The 23,000-nt window shown below is 43.9% G+C and overlaps 1 protein-coding gene across 10 annotated transcripts in view; it reads left to right on the top strand.

Annotated features, from left to right (window-relative positions):
* The window catches only part of CADPS (calcium dependent secretion activator), a 206,935-nt gene that overhangs the window by 109,411 nt on the left and 74,524 nt on the right, over positions 1-23,000 (top strand). For all 10 annotated transcript variants that reach the window (XM_053953714.1, XM_053953716.1, XM_053953720.1 and 7 more), the window contains exons 11-13: positions 156-368; positions 11,503-11,639; positions 16,759-16,946. In XM_053953714.1, coding sequence (XP_053809689.1) covers positions 156-368; positions 11,503-11,639; positions 16,759-16,946 — 538 coding nt within the window. The remainder of the gene's footprint in view (positions 1-155; positions 369-11,502; positions 11,640-16,758; positions 16,947-23,000) is intronic.

The following is a 23,000-nucleotide window of genomic DNA, read 5'->3' on the forward strand; positions in this document are numbered from 1 at the left end:
CTGTGTTGCAGGTGAGTTTGATGTAGGGGAGGGGTCTGAGCAGTGTGGAATTGAGTGAAGAGACACCCGAGCAGTGGTGGGGTGGGAAACCAGGGGAGATCTCCTGTCTGGCCTCAAAGTCTATGAAACTGCATTGTCACTTCATTTCCTGCCAGGTTTGGATGGTGGCAGAACATTCTTCAACGCTGTGAAGGAAGGAGACACGGTGATTTTTGCAAGTGACGATGAGCAGGACCGTATCCTGTGGGTCCAAGCCATGTACCGAGCCACTGGGCAGTCTCACAAACCCGTGCCACCTACCCAAGTGCAAAAGCTAAATGCTAAAGGAGGAAATGTACCCCAGATAGACGCTCCAATCTCTCAATTTTGTAAGTAAATAAGTTCTCCTAGACAGCCAAAGCCTTTGATGGAAAGATTTTCTGCACTGATGTAAATCAGTATTCCCACACATGTTTCTGATTTCAAAACAAAATGTTTTTTTCATTATCACAAAGCTTCTTTTTACATCAATAGATCCAGAAGCAGTTAATCTGTGAGTTTGACAGAACCAAACCCAAGAAACAAAATTCCTTGGGGAACTTGTCAGTGGGTATTTTAAAGTGCAATACTTGATGGAGGAGAGAGACTGGGATCTGAGAGCCTGAGACCCACCTTGCCTTCCACAGACACGTGTTTTACCCCCACACAATAAATTGCACACCCAGATCAGAGCAATTCATTAGCACCATTAGCTGTCTGTCAAATGCATCATGTGCTCAAAACTACAGGTGCAAATCTTGCAAGTATGAAATGCACACACAAAAAGAGGTCTCCTGTTGAATATTCAACTGTAGGAAAACATATGGTATTTTTAACAGGTTGCTTTGCAGGCCAGTTAGATGTGAATTTAAAGCAATCATCTTTTAAGCTGTAGCTATGCTGCATGTCCTATGCAGTTATACACACTTTGCTTCATCTGAAATTTAGAGCAATTTCTTTTCTCTCGCAAATGTAATTTGATTATAAACCACACAAATGCCTCTTTGCTCATTTTTCTTGAAGGTCTCAATCATCTGCAGCCCCTTTATTATGTAACATACAGCAATTCTTGCTAGTTTCAGCAAAAGCTAAGAATTATTATCACTAAATATAAGTAAAATAAGGAAAAGTGGTAAATATTAAAGAATTCTTCTGATTAAAATAGATTTCAACTTTTTAAAATAGTCTCTGTAAAGCAGTTATGGAGTATATTGTTGTAAGGAACTCAGAAAATCTGAGCTTTCCTTATCAATAGCATTTGACCATCTTTTATATTTGTTTGACTTCTTCATGTCAGTATTTATAGAAAGTAACAGTACAAGACATACAGCTGTATGACCAGTGCTACAGCAGAAAACCTCTGCTTGCTGCTTTTTTTTTTTTTTGTCTTCCACATGCTTCTGTGTTTTGGCCTCCCTTCTGCCTTGCGTTGCTGCTGCTGCAAGTGAAATGTAGTGTGATGCAGTATGGTAACCTAGAGTCAGTGTTTTCATTTCAGTGATCCTCATCCTCTTCCTTGCCACTCCATTGTCAGACTTTGGGAGTGCAAGGTGTAAAGAACTAGGGTTGGGAAGGCAGGACACCTCTCAGAAAGCCAAAATGGGAGGTGGGAATTGGCCACTTGCAAGTGGGACATTTACTGGCTGTGATAAGCCTCTAGGCCTGGCTGAGTTGTGCCGACCCGAGAGCATTCCCAGGGATTTATGTCCCTCTGCCCAGAATGTGTAATCAGAGAGTTCTTGGAAATAGCAGGCACAGGTCCTTCTACTGCTGCTTTTTCACATGCTAAAAGCCTTCAAAGCATAGCAAGGGGGAGCAACAGAGGGATTCCTCTCCTAACAAGTGATGCTGAAGGCTGTTCTTAGTTGTGAGGTTGGTGCACTGGGATGCACTCCTGTTCATCCCAGCATGATCTCTGCAGAGTAGGATGAGAGCAGAGAACATCAAGCTGAGGAAACACCTTTCCCTCCACTCTTCTCTCATCCCTGCAGACGTCAAGATTGGAGAATTTTTCTGCTGAGTAAATTCCTGATATTTACAGAATTTTCACTTCACCAGACCAATATGAAGGGTCAGGTGAAGTGTTGCTTTCCAAGATACTTCATAGCAGCTGTAGCAAAATCTGCCAGGATGTGAGGAGGAAAAGGGATTGCCCAGGGCTGTGGACACTTGGGTGTATGATTTCCTTGCACAGCCAAGCACTGTGTTTGTGGGAGAGCTGAACCTCTCTGCTTAGGGTACCTGGGGTGGAGAAGGGGCATCTGGCTTGTCCTAATCCTTGTCACGGATCAGGGAAGTCAGTGACTGAGCCCAGGAGTCAACTCTGCATCTACACAGCCCAGCATGTCCATCAGAGCCTTGTGCTGCTTGTGGTCCTCCAGACTCTCAGCCTGACTGTGCTCAGAGCTTTAGACATGCCACAGGCTTGACCTTGTTTTTGCATCTCGCTCACTTGCCAGGAGGCAGGGCTCCCTCATCCTTGCTTCTGGTGAAAACAGCCAAGATTTCACCCCCTGGGCCCTTCAGGGTGTTCGAGGGAGTCAGGATCTGACCTCAGTTTCTCTCACTTGTTCTCATGCCAATACCAGCTCCAAATCTGGATCATTTTGCTTTTTATAACACCACCACCCTCTTTCCATCTACAATGTATTTTTCTGTAAGTTGCACAGTGTCAGTCTCCCCTTTTTGCTGCAAGAACTGGGAAACCCTCTTGGATGTGTTGTGCCAAAGCCTGGGAGAGAGAAACTAGTTGGCTCATCAGTCCATCAGTGTGATGGCTTACTACTTGAGCATCTTCTGGGCTAGTGTGTTTTGTCCTTGGTTTTCCTTCCTCCTCCCCCTTTGGATCTAGATCCCTCTGACAGGTCTTTGTGCACATCCTACAAGAGGTGGAGGGCAACATGCCATAATACACCTTCATCTCAACAGGAAAGGCTGTTCATTTTTCATATTTCAACATCTATACATGACAGTGCTCATTGCAAAAGTCACAGGGCACAGCAGTTAAATGATCCAAAGCAACAGTGAGTCATGCATGCCTCATATGGGGAGTCCTAAATGCACAAATACATATCTCAGCTCCTTCAGTCTTGAAATCCAAACATCCCAAGTATTGCATTTTTAAAAGGGTCAAGGTTTGTTACTGGTTTTGTATTTGGCTTGGGTGTTTTGGTTTGGGGTTTGGGTTTTTTGTTGGTTGGGTTTTTTTGGGGGTTTTTTTTTGTTTGTTTGTTTGTTTGTTTTTTTGGTTTTTTGCCTGCGGAAAGGTAAGGACTTCTATGAGACATTTTATTCTTGTACGTTTATCTCTATACCTGTCATATTTTTATTTTCTTTGTGCTTATTAGAGGCTATGGTGAATGAGGATGTGCAAAGAAGTAAATGTTAAGCCATTTGACGAGTAACTGTTGTTACAGCTTCCATGTCGTAGCAGTCCGAGACGGCTCATGCGCATGCATGCACACGCACAGAAAATCCAGCCCTCCATGCCTGGCATGGAGCTGTCTGTTGCACAGAAACTTGGGAAGCACATATCTTGCTGTTTGGGAAACTTGGGAGAAATAGTAAATTCCATTTGGCTCCCGCCTCTTTTGACTCAGTGAATATAAAGTTTGAGCAGCACTCAAATTCTCATCCACAGTTCGATGGCAGCACTTGACTTAGAAGTAAACAGACAGCTCCAAACCAGGGTGGAGTTTATTTTATTTGCAATTTAAGTACTGAAAAAATAGATCCTGCTATTCATTAATTTTTGTATGACTTAAAATTCCTTTTACGTGGGTGAACAATACCTGTCAGAGTGAAAAGTTTTGCTTTTTTTGTTTTGCTACAATTTCAAAGAAAAACTCCATTTACACAAAGCTGTGCTTTTCTCCAGTGTTCGCATTACAAAAGAAAAAACCCCAAACTGTTCTTGTTTACTGTTGAAATCATTCACAGTATTATAGTCAATAATGCTGCCAATACATATTACACCTTTTGGCAATATTTAAGCTTCATAAAAGTGGTCACTTGTCTGAAAGCACCAATCTTTGTTCTGTGTTAGTGATGTATCAAAAAAAATTCCCAAACGTGCTCAACATTCTCTTTTTTTTTTCTTGAAGCCCTTTTTTTTAACATGAAAGATTGGTCTGTACTTGTTTTACGTATCATTTGTGGTTATATTTCGTTTTTAATGTCTGTTTATATTTAATAACTGTTAATCACACCATATACAATGAGTTGGTTGTTTTGAGAATTTGTGATCATTTGTTCCCCCATAATAAGTAGCAAGGTTTATTGAGCTGCTTGAAAAATTTTCAGCTATAAGTGGTTTTCTTTTTGGTTGGTTTGATTTTCTTTAAGTTTCTTTTTCATTCTTTGCTTGAACCCAAATATTTAGCTGCTAGGTTAGGGCTCCTGTCTGCTTTCCTGAGCCTTGTTGCTAGTCTTTATGTTATTCTGGTTTGTTCCTTCTTACCCTGCTAACTTCTAGCTGGACTCAAGGGTAAGTGCTTCCCTGTAGCTAGCACAGCTCAGATAATCAGACTAGATTATCTGACATATGCAATGTGCTTTTTTTTTCTCTTAAATCTTTCTCATGTTTAGATTTTGTAGTACAAACTTTCCATGTTATTTTCCTGAATTGAGATTTGAAATGTAAGTTTCCATACTGAAATTGGGATGCATGTGATGTTTGCATAATTGCCTTCTCTCCCTGGCTTTCACATTGGCATCAAGTGATCCTCTTAGTAAAGCCAATCATTAACATTTCTATTTTTCATTCCAAGATGTAAATAGTAATTAACATCACAATAAAACTGTAAATAATACCTTCTTTTGTTTCATGGAAATTACATCTAGTTGACTGCTTCCTGCCTGAAAACAGATCATTTTGCACTCTGACAATATCCTTTCTCTCCGTGCCGATGATTAGCTTGGTGCAGCGCACCAGAGTGCAGGGCTAACCATGGACACTTCAAAGCATAGAAAGGTAGGGCAGGAGACCCCAAGAGACCCAGAGAAGGTGCAGGACTCCAGAGGAGGCCCCCAGAAACCCCTCCACACATGCCCTGTGAAAAGAGCCCTGAATCATCGAGGTTTGATTAGTTCCTCTCCCGTTAACTCGGCAGGGAATGATTTCAGCAGCAAGTGGCAGCTCTCTGGGTCACGCTGCGTTTGGAGATGCTGGCCTGCTCCCATTTAAATGCATTTTTCATTTCCCCCAAATTATCATAAATTATTGTTTTAGCATGGGTCTCAGTCACCAATCAAAGCCGTGCTAGTCAAAGAATAAGCCAGGGGAGTTGCTATTTTATTTTTTCCCACTGGTATACCTACTTTGCAAAAGATAAAAGCCCAGGCCTGTGCTGTAAGAGAGCTTCTCCTTAGTTTGTTCAGTCCTAAACACACCCAGCACAAATCCTTTATTGGTGTTAAAATCTTCTGTAATATCTGGTGAGTGCCTGCTTTCCTTAGGAGGGAATAGCATCAGTGGGTCATGAGAGCTGGCAAATATGTATCTGGAGTATCTGAATGCAATTATGAGAAGGAACAGGCGGTGTCATCCCTCTTGGCCATCAACAAGACTCCTTTTTTTTCTTCCTCCTCCTTTTATTTCTTTTTTCTTCTTTTTTCCTATGTGTGAGTATGTGCGTATGTGTACAAATATACCCCTGGGTAGCAGGCAGAATTCCTTCTCAGCAGACACTTTCTTTTTTCTTTCTTTATTTTGTTTTCTAAATGGTTGGATTTCCAAAGAGAATTCTTATCAGACTTTACTGAAAAAAAAAAAAAAAAAAAAAAAGAAAACAAAACAAACCCACAAAAGTTTAATTTCAATGAAATACAGATTTTTGCCACTTTGAAAGAAAGAAAGAAAGATTGAATGAATGAATGAATGAATAAATGAATGAATGAACCTGGGTTTGGCAACATTACATGTATTTGCACTACAATGCATCGCTATCTTATTAGATTATTAGTTTTGTGCTTTAATTGCTTTACTTTTTTAGATAGTTAAAGATATCATGAGAACGCTGCTGTGTCTTCTGTATTGTCAACTTGCAGATGCTTCATTGCAGGAATGCAGAATTAAAATGTTAAATCAGTCTCACATAACCTGCATGAATTTAAAACTAGCCTGTAAATCTCTTCTACATGCTTTAAGAAGCCTGGAACTCTAACTTACGAAATACAAATTCACAGGTTTCTGCAGCCATCCAATTCAAAATATTTTTAAATAGTTATAAAGATGCTGTGAAACAATGTTTTATAGTATAAATAGCTGTTCTAAAACTGTGTTCTTAACTTGCCACACAAGGAATTATGTAAGTGTATACTACAAATTCTCATTCATCTAACTACCAATCCTTAGACAATTTAGATTGAAATTCAATGCCTGGTGTGTCTGGTGATTTGCAGGAGCATTCATAACAATTTATTCAAATTCTAACTGAAGCAGAAAAGAACTTGTTTGCAGCAAGGAAAAAGCCACAAGCCACAGGAATAAACAGCCCATTATATTTAAAATTGTCTTCTAACATGCAGTAATATGAAGGGGAGAAGAAAGAGCTCTTGGCTCTGCAGCTGAGAGGCAAATTGAGGCTCCTGCAGCAGCCACAGCTCCTCACAGGGAGGAGGCTTGGGGAGGAGGTTTGCAGAGCCCTGAGCACACACACATCACTTCTCAGAGGTAGCAATGCCACAGTACAGAGTGAGGAGGGGATGTGGCAAGTCACAGCTAGCACTGCCAGCAGCTCACTCACAATCCGCCTGGCATTTTAATCCAGGTACAGGGATTTAGTGTTTCCCCCTCCAGAACATCAGTATTTGCTAGTGAAGTCTTGCTCCACAAAATGGAGTTTTCAGGCACTTCCTTGGGTATTTCTTTAACAAGTCAGAGCCCAAATGTGTCCGTGAGCAGGAGGGGACCCCGCTGCCCCTCAGGGCAGGCAGTGGGTTGCACTGGGCACTCATGAGCCACCTGCCGTGGTGCATTGCTGGCCAGGCTGGAAAAGTTCTCCCACTTTGCCCAGCCCGGCCAGCGAAGACTTTTCTAGAAATATCTGTAAATGAATAGCTGCCATCAATCATTGTCATTCCTTTATTTCATGTCTCCTGATGAGGTTGACTAGTGTCATTGTTTGTTACTGTCCAAACCACATCTTCATTCTTGTAATGTCAAGCAGATATGACAAGCACACATTTTCCAGATGAGTAAGATACAAAGTCACCTTTTAATTTACAGTTGTTTGGGTTTTTGTTTGTTTGGTGGATTTTTATTTTCTTGCAAGAGGGAAATGTGTTGTAAAATTTACTAGATTTTCAGTTGCCTTTGGTACTAAAACAAAGTCACTCATTAATGAAAAGAAACAAATCTGGAGTAAGAAATTCTTACAATAAAATGGCTACCTAAAGCCTTTTATAACAAGAATTCTTTTATGGAGCTTGTCCCCCGCTATTAACTTCACTGCTCTCAAAGCAAAATCTGCCAAAATTATTGCTGGAGCAAAAGAAATGCAGAAAGCAGGGAAATATATTTAAGGAAAAAAAAAAAAAAAGAATGAGAGATCTGACTGTTTTGTCTCTTCCTTTTTAAATAACAGATAGTTAAAGAGAAATACCTCCCTCAGAGAACCAAACAGTGGGACAGTCCTTTGGGTTTCATGATTCTTGTTACTGTTGAAATCTTTGTGTTCCTGACATAGGCAGATTTTTAAGATTCTGATTTCAAACACATGTAGGGAGGGTGTGTAGGACAGGGGTCCAGTTAATGGAGTCAGCACAAAATGCAAACTGGATAAAAATGGACAAAATAAACCCAGCAGTATTAAAAAAAGGCAGTAATGCAGGGGACCAAATGTTATATAATAGGCCAGAGTCTGCAGTTTTGCAGAAGAAAGGTTTGTGGAGCCTGTGCTGGCCATGTCCCTCCACTGGCAGCCTCCCTCCTGAGACCACCATCGAACACCTTTCAGCTGCAGTTGTGTGCAGCTTGTCTAAATATGTAAGATAACTTTTGTGAGCCTGCAGCAGCATTTTGGCTGGGGCCCCAAACAAAGAAACACCAGTGAGCTTGGCACGGCACCTTGGGAAGGGATTGCAAATTACTGGAGCATCATATAACTTTCTTTCTTTGGTTTCTCTTTCCTTTTTAGCTAGAATAACAGAGCAGGGTCAAAAAAGCAGCTGTATTTGACTGAAACAATTAATTTAAAGTACTTAAAAACTGGCTGTACAGTTTGGGTGTGAATATTAGCCATTCTCATTTTGTACTTTAAAATCACATTCAAGCTGTATAGGCCATTTTGAAAGAAGGTGGATTATACATAAAAATTATTTCATGTGCAGATGTTGGCATTATTGTAAATTGCAGATATTTGTCTGAAGCAGAGTAATAATAGATTTAGATCTTTTTGTGTTGCCTACGAAGTTTAATGTTTTTGGTATAATTTGATTAATGAATTTCATTGTTAAAAGTGAGCCCATTGGAAAAAATCAAAATACAAAAATAAATTGCAAGGTGTGTGGGATGTTTATTTAGAATAATTAAAGGAGGGTGAGTTTAGTATAGGATTGACTTCTTTAACCTGCTCCTTATTTTTAAGAATTTTGGCCCAATGAAGCATCTGGCCCAGAGCTGATATTCCATTTAAAAGAAATATACATTTGTATTACCATTCTCCACAGACATCTCCAGTTCCCATCACAACAGCTGTATCCCCTGGGTGGGTGATGTGCACCCACCTGGCCCTGCATCTCTGCTGGTGCAAAATGGTTTGGCCATGCAAGAACTGTGGTGCTGGGCTATGCAGGGAGAGCTGCAGCTGCTTATCCTCCTTCCCATGGCAGCAATCCACATTTTGAATCACTGACTGAGCAGAAGTCATGTGCATAATGCTTTTCTGGTCACTTGAGCTCACACAGTGCCATGTCTGATGTCTCTCTCTTCATGTGGTTGTTCTGATGAGGAGAGATTTGGGGCAAATGGGCTTTCGAGCAGGCGCCCAATGGAAGATGTGGCTTCAAAGTGTTTAATAAAAGTAAAATTGCCCCTGATTATGGCCAGTTGTGAAGGACATTTAATCACTGTGTCTGTTCTCACGCTTGTCAGGGAACTGTCTGTGACCCTGCCTTGGGCAGGGAGATTGTAAAAAACCCAGCCAGACCTTCAGCTCTGTGGAAGCCAGCGGCACTTCAGTCAGTTCCCACCAGCAGAAGGTCTGCTCTGTGCCCACCTTGCTCAGAGAATGTAATATGGGAAAAAGCTTATTAGTCTGGAATAAAAAATACTCATTTCAAACATGCTTTCTAGCACATATGCTCAAAAAGGTTCACCAGCTAAAGGGCTAGAGGACTCTTCCAATTTCCAGCTGATTTACTCGGCTCTCAGAGCCTCGTTGGCTGAGCAGGAGGATTGACAGTGTATCAGGGCTCCTAATTGAAAAGTAATAAAATCTCTGAGCAAAACTGGCAAATGAAGGCCTCCAGCCAATTTGTCAGCTTGCAGTCAACTCCGAGGAGCCGGGCAGAGCAGCAAGCCATTAAAAATAGTCTGATAATAGCTGTTAAAACATTTTCCGGGCGCTGGGGATGGAATGAAAACAGCACAGCCGAACTCTTTGAGAGTGAATGCAATCAAATCCATCTTGGCCCAAAGGGACAGAGACAATGGGGCAGAAAGCTGTCAAAACAGACAGGAGCCAGTCTGTGCTGCAGGCCACAGGGCTGGGTGGGCTCCACATCCCATGCCCAGGGATGCTGCAGAGGTGCCATGGAGGTGACGTGCTCCCCAGGGAGGTTGTTCCCATCCCCTGAGCCAGCCCTTGTGCTGCCACCTCACTCAGCACCATCAGCAGCTGCATCTGTCCTGGTGCTGAATGCGCAGCAGAGGGGGAGGGAGGGGTTTGGGTCCTGGGAGGGAGGCAGGGTTAGGGGTCAGCAGGACCCCAGCACATACAGGGGGGCAGACCCTCAAAAATTAATCCTCTGCAGGAAAAACATCAGTGTTTATTCAGTGGGGTTATAGTGAGGAAAATTGCCAGCTACAGCTGAATTAAGTATTGCTAGCAGCTAATTGAAATGTTGCATGTTTCAATTTGTCTGATTTCTTTCCAGTGAGTGATGTTATTTATACAGTTTGTATATAGATAACGACAGACTATACAGAAAATGTAAAGATTGCTACCAGTGATCATTACTAAGTAAGAGCACTGACACAAATGAGGTATTTGGAAAGACAAGCCATCCTTCACAGCTAAATATTGAATAGAAAAACATATATAAGAGAACATTCTCACTCTCATTTAAAACTTTTTTTTCTTTTTAATTAAGGATTTTTGGGGTTTTTTTCTGGTAAAGCGGGATTTTGTTTTAAAACAAATACAGTTACCATATACTCCTGCTGCGGAAAACTGCATTTTTGTGTCCTTTCAGCCACATTGTTTCAAGGCCACCCAGTTCCCCTAGGAGGCTATAAACAGGGGAAGGATTTAAATCCTATTTTCTTTGTCGAGGATTTGGCAAGAACCCATATAGTAGGAAGCTGAGCACAGACAAAACCAAGTGAAAGGTGTCCTTTAATTCCCCAGCGGCTGCTAGAACAAAACCTGCTCCCAGCGGGGTCCTGGCTGGCCGCACCCAGGCTGGCGTGGAGGCTTCATTTCAACTGCTGAATTCGATGTAGTTTAGTTAACCATGTTGAGATTAATTAATTAGCCCCTAGGAGTTAGTGCCCATAAACGTCACCCAAAGCAGAGAAGTGTGAATACGTTGAGGCTGTTAATTCACCCAAAAATGGCAGCTTGTAATCTAGGCAGAGGAAATTCAGTCTCTCCGTCGGGATGACTGGCAGCTCCGACGCACTGTCGGGTTACTGCCTCTGTGACAACAAACTACATATCAATTTAACTTCTTAGCAATGCTTAAAAGAGCATCTTTTTATTTCAGTGAGGTAGCATTTAAAGTTGCTGTTAGAAAAAAAAATTGCCGTGGGGAAGACAAACATTGGCATTTGGAGAAAGAACAACGTAACTGGTGTGATACCTAGAAAACCTAGTAAATGTAGAGGAAAAAAGCTGTAACTTCATTAGAATGGCAGAATCTATTACAATTAACCACAACTATCTAAATAGGAGCTAATTTACTTATGTGAGCCAAAATTCTGTTAACTCATAGCCTGTTGTAAGATGCAGAGTGAATTCATACGTTTGTGTTCTGGTTTTAAGTACAGAATAAATGCACTATAATGAGCAGTTGACAAGATGTTAATTCTAAAATCTTTTGCCTAGATACAATAATATAGTCCATAACTGATGCAAGTTGACAATGGGAGGTGAAGTGTACTGTATAGCCTGCAAAGAGAAAACTTAATGGCAATGGAGGGAAGAGGAGATACTTGGCTTTCATGCTTCATACTGTATATTTTTTTTCTGTTATATTTGTCAACTAAAATGTCTTATATCTCTCTAAATGGTGTCTTTCTCTATATGTATAAATGAACAGATGCAGATAGAGCTCAAAAGCATGGCATGGATGAATTTATCTCTTCCAATCCCTGTAACTTTGACCACGCTTCACTCTTTGAGATGGTTCAGCGCCTCACTTTGGACCACAGACTTAATGATTCCTATTCTTGTCTGGCAAGTATATTCTTTGGTCTCTAGTGATATAAACATCAAGCAGCAAAGTCAAAGCTAGTGCGACTGGGGGGCTAATCCCCCTGTTGCTGGAAGATTGACTTCTGTTTACACCAGGTTTGAATTTGGCCCAGAGGTATTTTCTTTTGAGAGGCTGCCTGCAGTGAACTGACTGCTGTTCTTCTCCAGTTGCGCTGTCTTTTATTATTTCTGTTTGCAATGTTTAAAATGTTCCTTCCTGCAAAGAGAAACTCCAGTGTGGGAATGTGAAGTAGAGAGCAGTGCTTTGCAACCTCCTGCACTGCCTTCCAGAGTCTTCTGGATGAAAGAACAGGGAAAAGATGACTGTCTGGCACCACCTCCCATGTCAATAGAGTCCCACCAGGAATAACTGTGGCCCAGCTTTGTGTCTCTTTATGAGCAGGGGTCCCAAGCAGGTAACAGATGGGACTGTGTGGATAACTGCAGTGCTGCTGCAGTCTGTCCATGCTCACATAGTTGCATGCCCATCCTGAGTACTCCCATGAGCAGCAGGTGCAGCTCTTTGCCCACCATAGGACAGTGGTACTGAGATGTTCCAGGACAGCTTGTAGCCTTTGGCTGGGGTGCAGTGCTTGGGGGCTTTTATGTACTATAAGGGCTTAGATAACAAATAACCAATAACAATGCAACCTGAGCAATTAATTTTTAGCAGTTTCAGTGAGGAGGATGACGAGGCTCTTAGTTTTTGAGAAAACAACAGGATGAATCCTTTCTAGAACATCCTGACACACAGGACATGTCCTGAACATGGCATGGGACAGATTCTGACCTGCTGCCCTCCTACTGTTGCACAGGGTGGCACACTGGGGTATCGTGGTGGGCTTCTTCAGCAGAAAGACCACACTGTGCCAAGAGCTTTTGCCAGCTGTGCAGTCCCTGGAGCTCCTGAGTGCTTTGCTGTTAAAAGCAGCAGCCTGGGAACACAGCTGAGCAGTTGGCAAGGAGGCTATTGGTCTCAAATCCTGCCCTCCATGTCCCCCTCCACCATGGTGCTCCTCTCACTGCCCTGCTCCTTGTACCACACACAAGGGCCAATCTCCTCTGAAGGACTGAGGTCCAGTAAATGCTGCTAGCAGTAATGAGTTGTCATCTTCCTGAGGAGAGGCAGGATAGGAGGAACAGTTGTGGACATCCCCTGAGGTAAGGATGGGGTGGGGGAAGGCTGCACTTTACCTGCAGATACCCAAGTGGTACAAGTAGGCTTGGTGGGAGCATTGTCAGACCTGCAGCAGGTTCCTCACTGGTTCCATCAAGGTCCTTGCTCTGGCAGGCAGTGACTTTGGCATGCAGCTTCTGCTCCCCACGCATGGCTGACCCTAGGAAGATCATCCCCATCCATGCATGTCTGAGAGGTTGGCTTGCTGCTGGTTTGTCTCTGTGCAGTCTTGGGCCTGGTGAGAAAGCTGTGGCCGTTGAATTAAACTCATGGAGAGGTGAGAGGCCATCACTGAAAATGATTAACAATGTTTTTCTTCAAGAAACCCACCAGCCGCACTTCTGCTTGTTATGGAGATATTTAGGCCCTTGCTAGAAGCTACCAGAGCGGTGGAGCTCCCCTCAGCACCAAGACTCATCCTCTTCAGAGTGGAGCATCACAGTTAACCATCTTCTTTCAAATCACCCATTGCAGTGTTGTAAGGACCAGAATAATGGCCTGTGTTCACCTATGCTTGGTTTCATGTGCTTCTTGACTTACTTTGCCATGTTTTTTGTCCTGATTATGGTGTAAAAACAGACTGCCCTCAAAACCTGCAAAGAGCTCCCACTGTTCTTGCTGTGTCTTTGGAATGTTGGTGATAGCACTGTGCTGAGCTGGCTGGAGGAGCTGTGAGCCCGTGGTAAGCCTGCTCTGTGCACTGTGTGCCACTGGGCAATTCTTACTCCCTACAGGACATTCCATGCAAGGTCCCACAGAGTTTTGCCTCGTCACACCTCTTGTTGTTTTCAAACATGGGCATGGAGGTGCCAGGGAAGACTTACCCTGGCACAGAGGATAACTCAGCATTGTTTCCTTTCTGTGGAACCAGGTTAAACAACACTATTGTGAGCCCAGTCACAGGCTGAGCCAGGCATCCCTAGGAAAACAAACAGCCTGGCTGACTCATCCCAGCCATGGCAGAAGTGATGTTTACTGGCAGAGAGCTCTGTGCTGGGGAGGGGGAAGAACACTTTCTGCAGAGCTTGCAGAGGGGTCTTACCCATCATCCACAAATTGATAATAAAGTCACACTCAGAGGATTTCCTGGACTTTAGAGAAGACAATTCAGCTGTTCCAGCTTAGTATGGACCCCACACATGTGTGGATCTTCATTCTTTTCACTTGGACATGCGTGTTGTTTCTGAAACTGCCCTCCAACTCTTCCCAAGACTTCCCCATCCACTGCCAGCATCCAGCTCACACAACCATCTCTCTGCTGGAGCTGTATTGCCCATGATGTGTCAGCATTCGTATAATTTGCATTATACAGCACAACGCATACCACGGGACAGCCTTCAGAGTACCCAGCCTAACTGAGGTGATGTGAGGGAATCAGGTTAAGAGATCCATGAAACAGGCCACCAAGATTAAATTGTCTAAGATTTCATATGATAAAAGGGAAAATTCAGCTACTGAAATGTGTAATTTCCCTCAAAACCTCTGGTTTTCTCAGAAGTTGCATTTGCCTGTAGACAAGTGGCCTATGTGTCACCAGCCCTGACCAAGCCTTGCTTTTCCCAGCTTCAAAGCTCTCCTGGCATTCCCTGCTGGTGCCTGGGACATGTCTCCTTATCAGAGCAGTTCAGCTTGTTGAACACAGTCAGTGGAGCTCCTTGTGCTCTGTGCCCTTCCTCCATTGTCCCCTCCAGGTTTCCTCCTGTCATTGGAGACACTGTGAGGCCACACTGAGCTGCACCTATCTGCACTGGGGACAGACACCCCATGTGTCATCACTGTCAGCTGTGTTTGCCAGGCTGGCTGGGTGTCAGCCTTGGGACAGGTAATCTTCATCAAGAGCCAGGATCTCCTGAAGATGTTGGGGATCTGTTTGAATACTGCTTTTCATCAAACCTTGGGGGTTTTTCTAGGGCTGTGGGGACTAGCATTTACTTGCTCCAGTGGATCCCCATTCAGCAGCAAGTGTTTTATTTCCTACCTCTGCCATGCAAGAGCAGACCTCCTGGTCCTCCTGAGGCTCTGGATCTGCTGGCTGTGCTCTCATGAGGTCTGGGGCTCATCACTGAACCTCTGATCTCTGCTCATGCTTCCCCTCATGGCACCATGGCAGCGATTATGGATGTTTACCATCATCCCTTCTGTTCTCCTGAGAACCAGCACATCGCAGACCCCAGTTCAGGGGAGCAATGTGGCATGCTCCAGATCGCTGGGTTCAGCCTCTGCTTCCTTTGCCTCAGACTCCAGTAAAATCAGTGCCAGCCTTCCCATCACTGTCAGTAGAGCCAAGATTTCACCCCATAGGGAGAAATGAGTTCTTTCTTTGTACTAGGTGAATATAACAATTTCTGCTGCACTTCTACCCCTATATCCAAAAGCATTTTCATGGCATTTCCTTATTTTTACCATGCCTGATCACCAAAGACTTATGTGAAGAGAAACAAGAGATGGTCTAAGGATGTAACAAACAGACAACATAAAGAACTCCAGAATCAAGCATAATACCACCAACCAAAAAGCAGGCAAAAATACCATCAAAAGTGGTGAAGGCAAATATACCCCTCCCAAAAAATAGCCTTCCAGAGGGCTGTCCCATCTGCATTGTTCTGTGTCTTCATTTTGAAATGTGCACTTCTAGTGATCCCAGCACTGTAGCTACTCCCTATATCTATCATTTTCCCCTCATTATTTTAATTCTTTTCTCAATCTGTTTTGGAGTTGGCCCAATAAGGATGAGCAAATCCTTCTCTATGTCTTTGAGCTCTTAATTGATATTTCTTCAACTCTTTTCAAAGCAGCTATTTTGGCATCTAGAAAAGATTTGGTGTCATCTGAGTGGTAGAAAATATATTTTAATCTTTCACAGCAGTGTTGTTTCTAAGATGTAGCATTTGGGGTAACAGATGGGGTGGCAAAGAAGTTGCCTATAGGGGCAGTGCTCTGCCTCAACTACTCTCCCGCCCGCTGCAGGAACTTTTCAATTAAACGATGAAAGATTTTGCAGCTTGATGCATTCCAGAGCTGCGTCTTAGCAATTGTTTAGCACCCAAATTTCCATGTAAATATTGACTATTTTGCAGCGTTTTGAAAAGCAATCTATGAGATTATTCTTGTTCTCATTAGCCTCTCTCCTGAAGGCAGAGGCACGCTCCACTTCGGCTGTCCCAGGACCTTCACCAGAGCCATCCCCTTGCAGGGAAGGGCGTCGTCCTTTGGGAGTCTGGACATTGCACCACAAGCCTTGTGTCACCAGCCACTCAGGCTGATACAAAGAAATGGTCTGAGGTTCCTGGATGTGTAAAGGAACCCTGCTTTTGAGCAGAGCTCCCGTTGTTTCAGTGCCAAGGAGTTGGGCGATGTCATAGCGTGTCGCCAGCAGCACGCAGTGGGGACAATGGGAAATGCCCCTTTCTGATACTACAGAATTGCCTTTCTCCATCTGCAGGATGTTCCTACCTGTCAGATGCAAGAGAAGTCATTTTTCAGTGTAATCCTCTGTCCTCTTCCCCCAGATCAATCTTCCTGCTCCCAGCCAAATGTACAATCCCATCCCCAGAATGAGACTACTGTTTCACACTGTTTAAATAACCAAACCTTGTCATCTCTTAAAGGTGTCTTTTTTTTCCTTTGTATTTTTTTTTTTGCTAGGCACTAACATGAACTGGCCTAACTTTTCATCATTTTAAAGGACGTATCCCTTTAATGGTAGCATAATATGTTTTTGGTAATGGTTGCACTGAGTATATGCTGTGTTTGAGTAATGATGTGAAAACTGTATTGTTTGAGTGACCTCTCTCCTTTTTCCTTAATGTAGCCTTAGGTTTGTATTTCTTTTTATTAGAACAGTTGACCACTACACCTCCAAATCTGATAGCCTTTGTATTTAATAACTTATATTTAAAATCAAGTCTCTTTATTTCTAAACAGGGCTGGTTTAGTCCTGGCCAGGTCTTTGTGCTAGATGAGTATTGTGCACGTAATGGAGTGAGAGGCTGTCACAGACATCTCTGCTACCTCAGAGATTTGCTAGAGCGCGCAGAAAACGGAGCTATGATTGACCCCACCTTACTTCACTACAGCTTTGCCTTTTGTGCATCACATGTTCATGGCAACAGGTAAGGAATTCTTCTTGGCTAGCAGTGCCCTGCCTACAAGACATGACTTTGTCAAATACAGGTTTCCTTGGATAATGCACAACAGTCCCCAATTTGTTTTCACAGTGGATGTTTGGCAGCAGCACTTCTAGTGGCATAGTCGGTTTGTTTGTTTGTTTCATTGCTTGTTTAATGTAAGCAGTAAAAATGCACATAGAGGATCCAGAAATGAAGGTTTTTAACTTACTTGCCCAGGCACTTGCTAAGATGCAGTTCTGAACAAGATACAGTTGCAGTCCCTGTGACTGTCATGGGTTGAATAAATAGAAGTAAATGATACACCGTGCTGATTTAATTGCTGTTCAAGAAGATCTGACAAGTTGTAGCAGTGAAATTTTCAGCAGTATCAAACTTCAGTGCTCAGAAGGGCTTTAAGCCCTTGGGCACCCATGTCTTATTTAAAGCCCACGTGACATCAGTTCAGAAATTGCTTAGACATAACTGGAAACTTTATCTTACGCTGTTACAAAGCAATTTCAGTTTCAGAAGAAGACAGTTCCTTTCTCTCAAATGTGATAAACCTTTGATGGGAGGAACTGGAGCTGTGTTTTTTCCCTCTCTCCATTTATTTTGTTGACAGCTGTAGCATCTATTGCAGCTTCTTTTTCTGCTTTTTTTTATGTTAATTTATATTGTATACTTTGAGATATCACTTTGCATCTTACATATGTTCCTGGAAAGGAATGCTATAAAATAATTAGGTGTTTTCATATACCTTTGGTAATACCACCCTGAATTACGACACGCATTGCCCAGGTTTCACATTGCAAGGCTGTTGCTTGCTTTTGCAGTTACTTTCATACATCTTGTCATGGAAACCAAGTTTTGCTTCCTTAGTTTCTTTTTTAGTTCTGACTTTCCGTTGCTCGTTCGTTCTTTCTTTGCCAATTGTTATATGATTTCAGTTGTTTCCTTTTAGCTTAATTTCCTTTTGTTTTATTTTGTGGTTTTTCATGCTTTCTTCTTATTTCTTTCGCTTTTGCTGCCGGCCTTGCCCCCCACATTTCAATCATTCCCCCAAGCCAACTCATGGCAGAATTACTTGGTGGGTCACAGCCAAGTGCAGACGGTGAGGGGGGCAAAGCCTCTGCTGCTGAAACGGAGACAAAAAAGGATTCCAAAAAGGAGTCCAAAAAAAAGAAGGAGCCCAAAACCCAGCCGAATCCAGAGCCGAAAAGGTAAGTGAAAGTGTGCAGTGCACAGGAGTGTGTTGCAGAGGGCTCCTCAGTCACTGAGCACACTGGGCAGTTGCACCCCCACGGCTCAGGGAGACCTGACTCCAGCATTCGGGTCACATGCTCTCCTGGGAGCTGGATAGGATTTGGGCACCCAAGTCCCACAGGGGATCAGAGACTTAGGTTTTTAGGTGTGTGTTTAGAAGATGGGTCACATGGTGTTTAGGGGATGGGACGAGGTGTTTAGGGGATGGTTTTAGCCAGTGGATGTGGCTGCCCCGTTGCCCTTTGTCCTAGGCAGGACTCATCTCAGCTGACAGCTGGTTTGGGAACAGGACTCAGCTCAAAGCCCATCTGGCCCCTAACAGAGAGGGGGTGGGATGCTCATCACAGCTACTCCATGTACCTCTGCACAGAGTCCAGCACAGCCAGGGTTGAAGCATTCTCTTCATCAGGGCTGGTGGCAGGAGGTATCTGATGGTATGGACCAAGGTGACAACCTCCCATTCCCTCTCCATGGGGCTGGAGAGTTGTGGGCTCAGGAAAATGTCATGCTTTCAAGCCAGTCCCATGCTGTATAGCTGTCCAGGGCTGTGTGTGACTGCTGTGCTGTATGAGGGCCTGTTGGGCACTGCCAGAGGGGCAATTTGGCCATGGATGGGCTATTCCAGTCACTCATTTAAAATATTCCAAGAAAGGAATGAGGTGTCTTGCTATGACTTAGTTGTCTTTAGCTGACAGTTGACTTCACATCCGAAAGCTGAAGGTTCATGTTCCTTCTTGGTCTGTGCTGTCTCTCTGTTGCCTGGGGATTGCAGGAGGCTCTGTGTGGGAGCTGCAAGGCTGCAGCATTGCGCGTTCCCACCAAGGGCAGGCTCTGCTTAACACCCAACAGTTTGCTATGGAGTCTGCGGGGTGCAGCGTCTGGCTTTTGCTACCAGAAGGTCACAGAAAGGGACCACAGGAGGTCTCGGAGAAAAACGCGACTGCTTATCTCTCATGTCTACTCTAAGCAATCTGAATATCTGATTGGAAGAGTCACGATTTCTTTTCAGAGAGCTGTTGAGGCCACATGCATCGTGCATTTGCAAGCTGGCTGGCAGAGAGCGATGGAAAGCCAGTATTTACCCGTGCAGTCCTTACTGGCAGTTGCGATGTGTGTAAAGCCATGCTCACTTTAGCTCTGTCCCTCCCTCCCACCTGCTGTGACCATGCATTGCTCATTGCCTTATGACTGGCCCTGCTCTGCTCTCCCCAGAAAACCTACATCTCATGGCAGAAACTTTCCCTGTAAGAGTTGTCAAGGTGGCCCACCTGCCCCAGGACCTGGCACAGCACCCAACGAACATCTTGGAGTGGCCATGTATTGCACTGTTGTTGGGATGCACAGTGCGCTGGGAAAGACTGAGTTACAAGACATTTTTGTGTTTAACAAAGGCTTCTTTTTCCACCAAATCTGAAAAAGTGTTGATTTTCTTCGTAAAAAACAGTTCCTTCACTTTTAGACAGTAAAAACCCCTGAATGGGTGGTTTAGCTTTCCCCAGGATGAAGTTGGCTGTCAGACAGAATATGCCACCCAGTAATGAAGGTCGAGCAGGGAGATAATTTCATGTGGCTATCAATCTCCTGTATTAGCAGCAGACAGTGATGGAGCTGAGGTGGGCTGTCTGTTTGCATCGTGTTTGCATAAGGTCAGGCAGCGAGACAACAGTCGCTCGCAGTCAGCGGGAAGTGCAGGCAGGCTGTGGATGCTGAGGACAGCCTGAAGGTCAAGGCTGACAGGATGACAGGTGTCAGTGTGGGGATGATGCCTCCTCGCCCGTCCGGCCCCCGCCTCGGCAGCGCTGCCGTGCCGCAGCCAGGACGGGAGCAGGAAGGCTGCTGGTGGAAATGCAGCTCTAGCTTGGGGCTGGCCCTGCGGCTGCAGCAGGTGAAGTGGTCAAAATGGGATTTTGTGGGCAGTTTGGAGCCCCGTTGCCTTACGTGTCAGAGTTTGGTCTCCCCTCTCCTTCGGGCTCATGTATCTTATTCAGATCCCTGACATGATCTCTCCATACTAAGGCTGTAAATCACTGCTATTTGCATGACAGCCCACATATTTTTTCTTTTAATTTCATCTTTTTCACAAGTAGAAATGGAGTTAAATGTAAATTACTTGCCCTAAGTTTCACCTCCTGAGACATCTGACTATGCAAGTGCAGGGTGTGAGGAAAACAGGGACTAGCAAGAACAATATCCACATGGTTTACTGTTCTTAGGTACTTGCTTTTCACTGAGACTGAGGAACTCAATGCTTTTTAATTGTTGTGGTCTCTCATTAATTGATAATGGAGTTTTGTCCACTTGGTATCACAGGATGCCTTTTGCAAAGACCTATCATTATGAAAAAATGTTATTTCTGATGTATTTACATAGGTGACAGGCAGTAAAGGCGCAGAATTATCCAGACATCCAACAACACATTGTATGTGTATTGATGTCTCTTTGCTTTTGGTGCCACCACTATGTTGCTTTTCTTTATCAATAGTCCTCCAGAGAACTAGCAAAGGCAAGAGCAGGAATGGTTTTGAAAAGACATTGTGATTTGGAATGAAATTGTGAAAGGGTTTACATGGCTACCAAGATCTTTCCCTGCCTTCTCTCTCCCTGTTTTCACTGTCCTCATGTTGGAGGGCTGTGGCAGTGCTGCCAGTGTTGTTTGACACACAGAGAAGTGATGTGTTAGGGGAGCCTCACCACTTCCCTGTCTGCACATGGGAGAAGTATTGTGGAACAGAAAGTTGAGCTCAGCTTTTCTAGGTCTAAAGTTAGTGCTTAAATCTTGAGCTGTGGCTCCTGTCCCTTGCAAAGAAGTGGCTTTCAGGAATGGCCTTGGTTTCACTTGTGCAATTTTTTTTATTTAGGCAGAGAATAGCATTAATTTTAAATTTTAAAGTTAGCACCATGAAAAACTCTTTTTGTCCTTGTTAATCCCAAACTTTTAAAAATCAGACTTAAATATTGATCATTTTCATGCTCAATATTAGCAGACTGAGCTTATCAAAATCAAGATGCTGGACTGAATTCCCTCCAGTCTAATAACAACCAAGTACCATAATCTTCTGCAAGTTGTTCAGTGACGATTTACCTAGGGTTCAAGCAGCTACAAGCACCTCTGTTAATTAATTTGGTATATTAGTGACTTCCCTTTCTTCTGTAACCTGTATTTTATAGCCTCAAATTTGTTTTCAAGAAAAAGCAATTTTGTTAACTAATGCTACCATTAGCTTTCATTACTGTTTTTACAACTGTAAACCCAGCAGAAATATGCTATTGTCATAAAGCTTCAGGAATTGAAAACTCTACGTGACATACCTGCAATTTTCTCCATTGTATTGTAATTACATATCTGGTCTGTTTCACATAAAAATTTCCACACAGCTAGTTGAAACAAAAGAAAGACAGGATTATTTTTGTCCCTTAAGCAGTAAATACACTTTATCATGATATCTTCATGTGCTCCTCTAGAGCTCTGTGTTGGGTTTCTCGTTCAGATGCCTTGTCCTGGCTGCAGTAAGGCAGGTTCAGTCTGGCAGGGTGTGATGCCCTAGCCTGTCGTGAGGCACCAGCTCCGTGTCCCATCCAGCGCTGCGATCAGCCCGTGGTGACACAGCAGGTGCTTCCACTGTCTGTCGGATGGGATGGGATGGGATGGGATGGGATGGGATGGGATGGGATGGGATGGGATGGGATGGGATGCACTGCCTGTGCTGCAGGGCTGGGTTGCCAGCCAGCAGCAGGTCAGCGGCTCAGCGCAAGAGGCTGACACGATTCATCACAATGGGTGTAGGATGGCAGGGCTCAGAAACCATCCGGTGCCGGCGCAGTGCATCAGGGGTGCGGATCACACGTGAGAATCAATGAGCTGTGACTTGGCTCGGCGCTGCGGCGTGGAGGAGAGCCCGAGCGAAAGGAAGGCAGGAGTTGGGAGATTAAATGGTTCCCATGCTCGGCAGCACCTCAGGGGCGGCTGGGGCAGCCCAGGAGCGCTGGGGTGAGCAAAGGGCTTCTCACCGACATTTCCCACACGGTGTGAGTCTCCCCAGAAGAAAGGGGAGTTGGGGAAAATCAATGTTTGCTGAATACACTTTTTTTCCTAGGGCTGTAGGCAGGTGGACTCTCAGGTCTGGTCTGCTGGGGGAGATGTGAGAGGCAGCCGTGATCCTGCCCACATCCCCAGAGCCCATCCTCGTGCAACCGGTGGGACTGAGCAGGCAACTCCTGCTGCGAGGATCCTGCGAAATTCTCTCCTGACACATGCCGTCCAAGGCACTAATCATCGATGTTTACTGTATAGCTCATATGTGCTGCACCTGGCAACCAGCAAGGGAGCTGAAGGCAGCACGTGTTTTATATTTGAGTTGTTACTTAAAAAATCAAATTATTTGCATCAGTTTTTGACATTGTTTTTTTTCCCTTGGCTCTGCATGCCAGGGCTCACAGTGCGTGCAAAGATCTGTTTGCTACGTGTAACCAATATTTTCCCCAGTAAAAAAAAAAAGTGTAGACAAGTTAAACATAAAAGGTGTAAAAGATGATATGTCTTTTCATTTAGAAGCCGACGTGGTATTTCATAGAGGCTTATGTCAAAGAGATTAACGCGCTGGAGCTATACTGTATATTTATAATTGCATACAAATGCATGCTATTGCTTCATATATTAGTCTTTGTTAAAAAATCATTTTGATATATTTGTTTTAGCAGCATAACTAGCCCTGGGGGCACCGGGTATAATTAGAAAAGGGCATGGGGGGAGGCGGGACTTGTAGAATAAAGCAGTGGCCTTAGGATCACAGGTCC

The sequence above is a fragment of the Vidua chalybeata genome, chromosome 12 (assembly GCF_026979565.1).
Source record: "Vidua chalybeata isolate OUT-0048 chromosome 12, bVidCha1 merged haplotype, whole genome shotgun sequence".
Taxonomy (NCBI): Eukaryota; Metazoa; Chordata; class Aves; order Passeriformes; family Viduidae; genus Vidua; species Vidua chalybeata.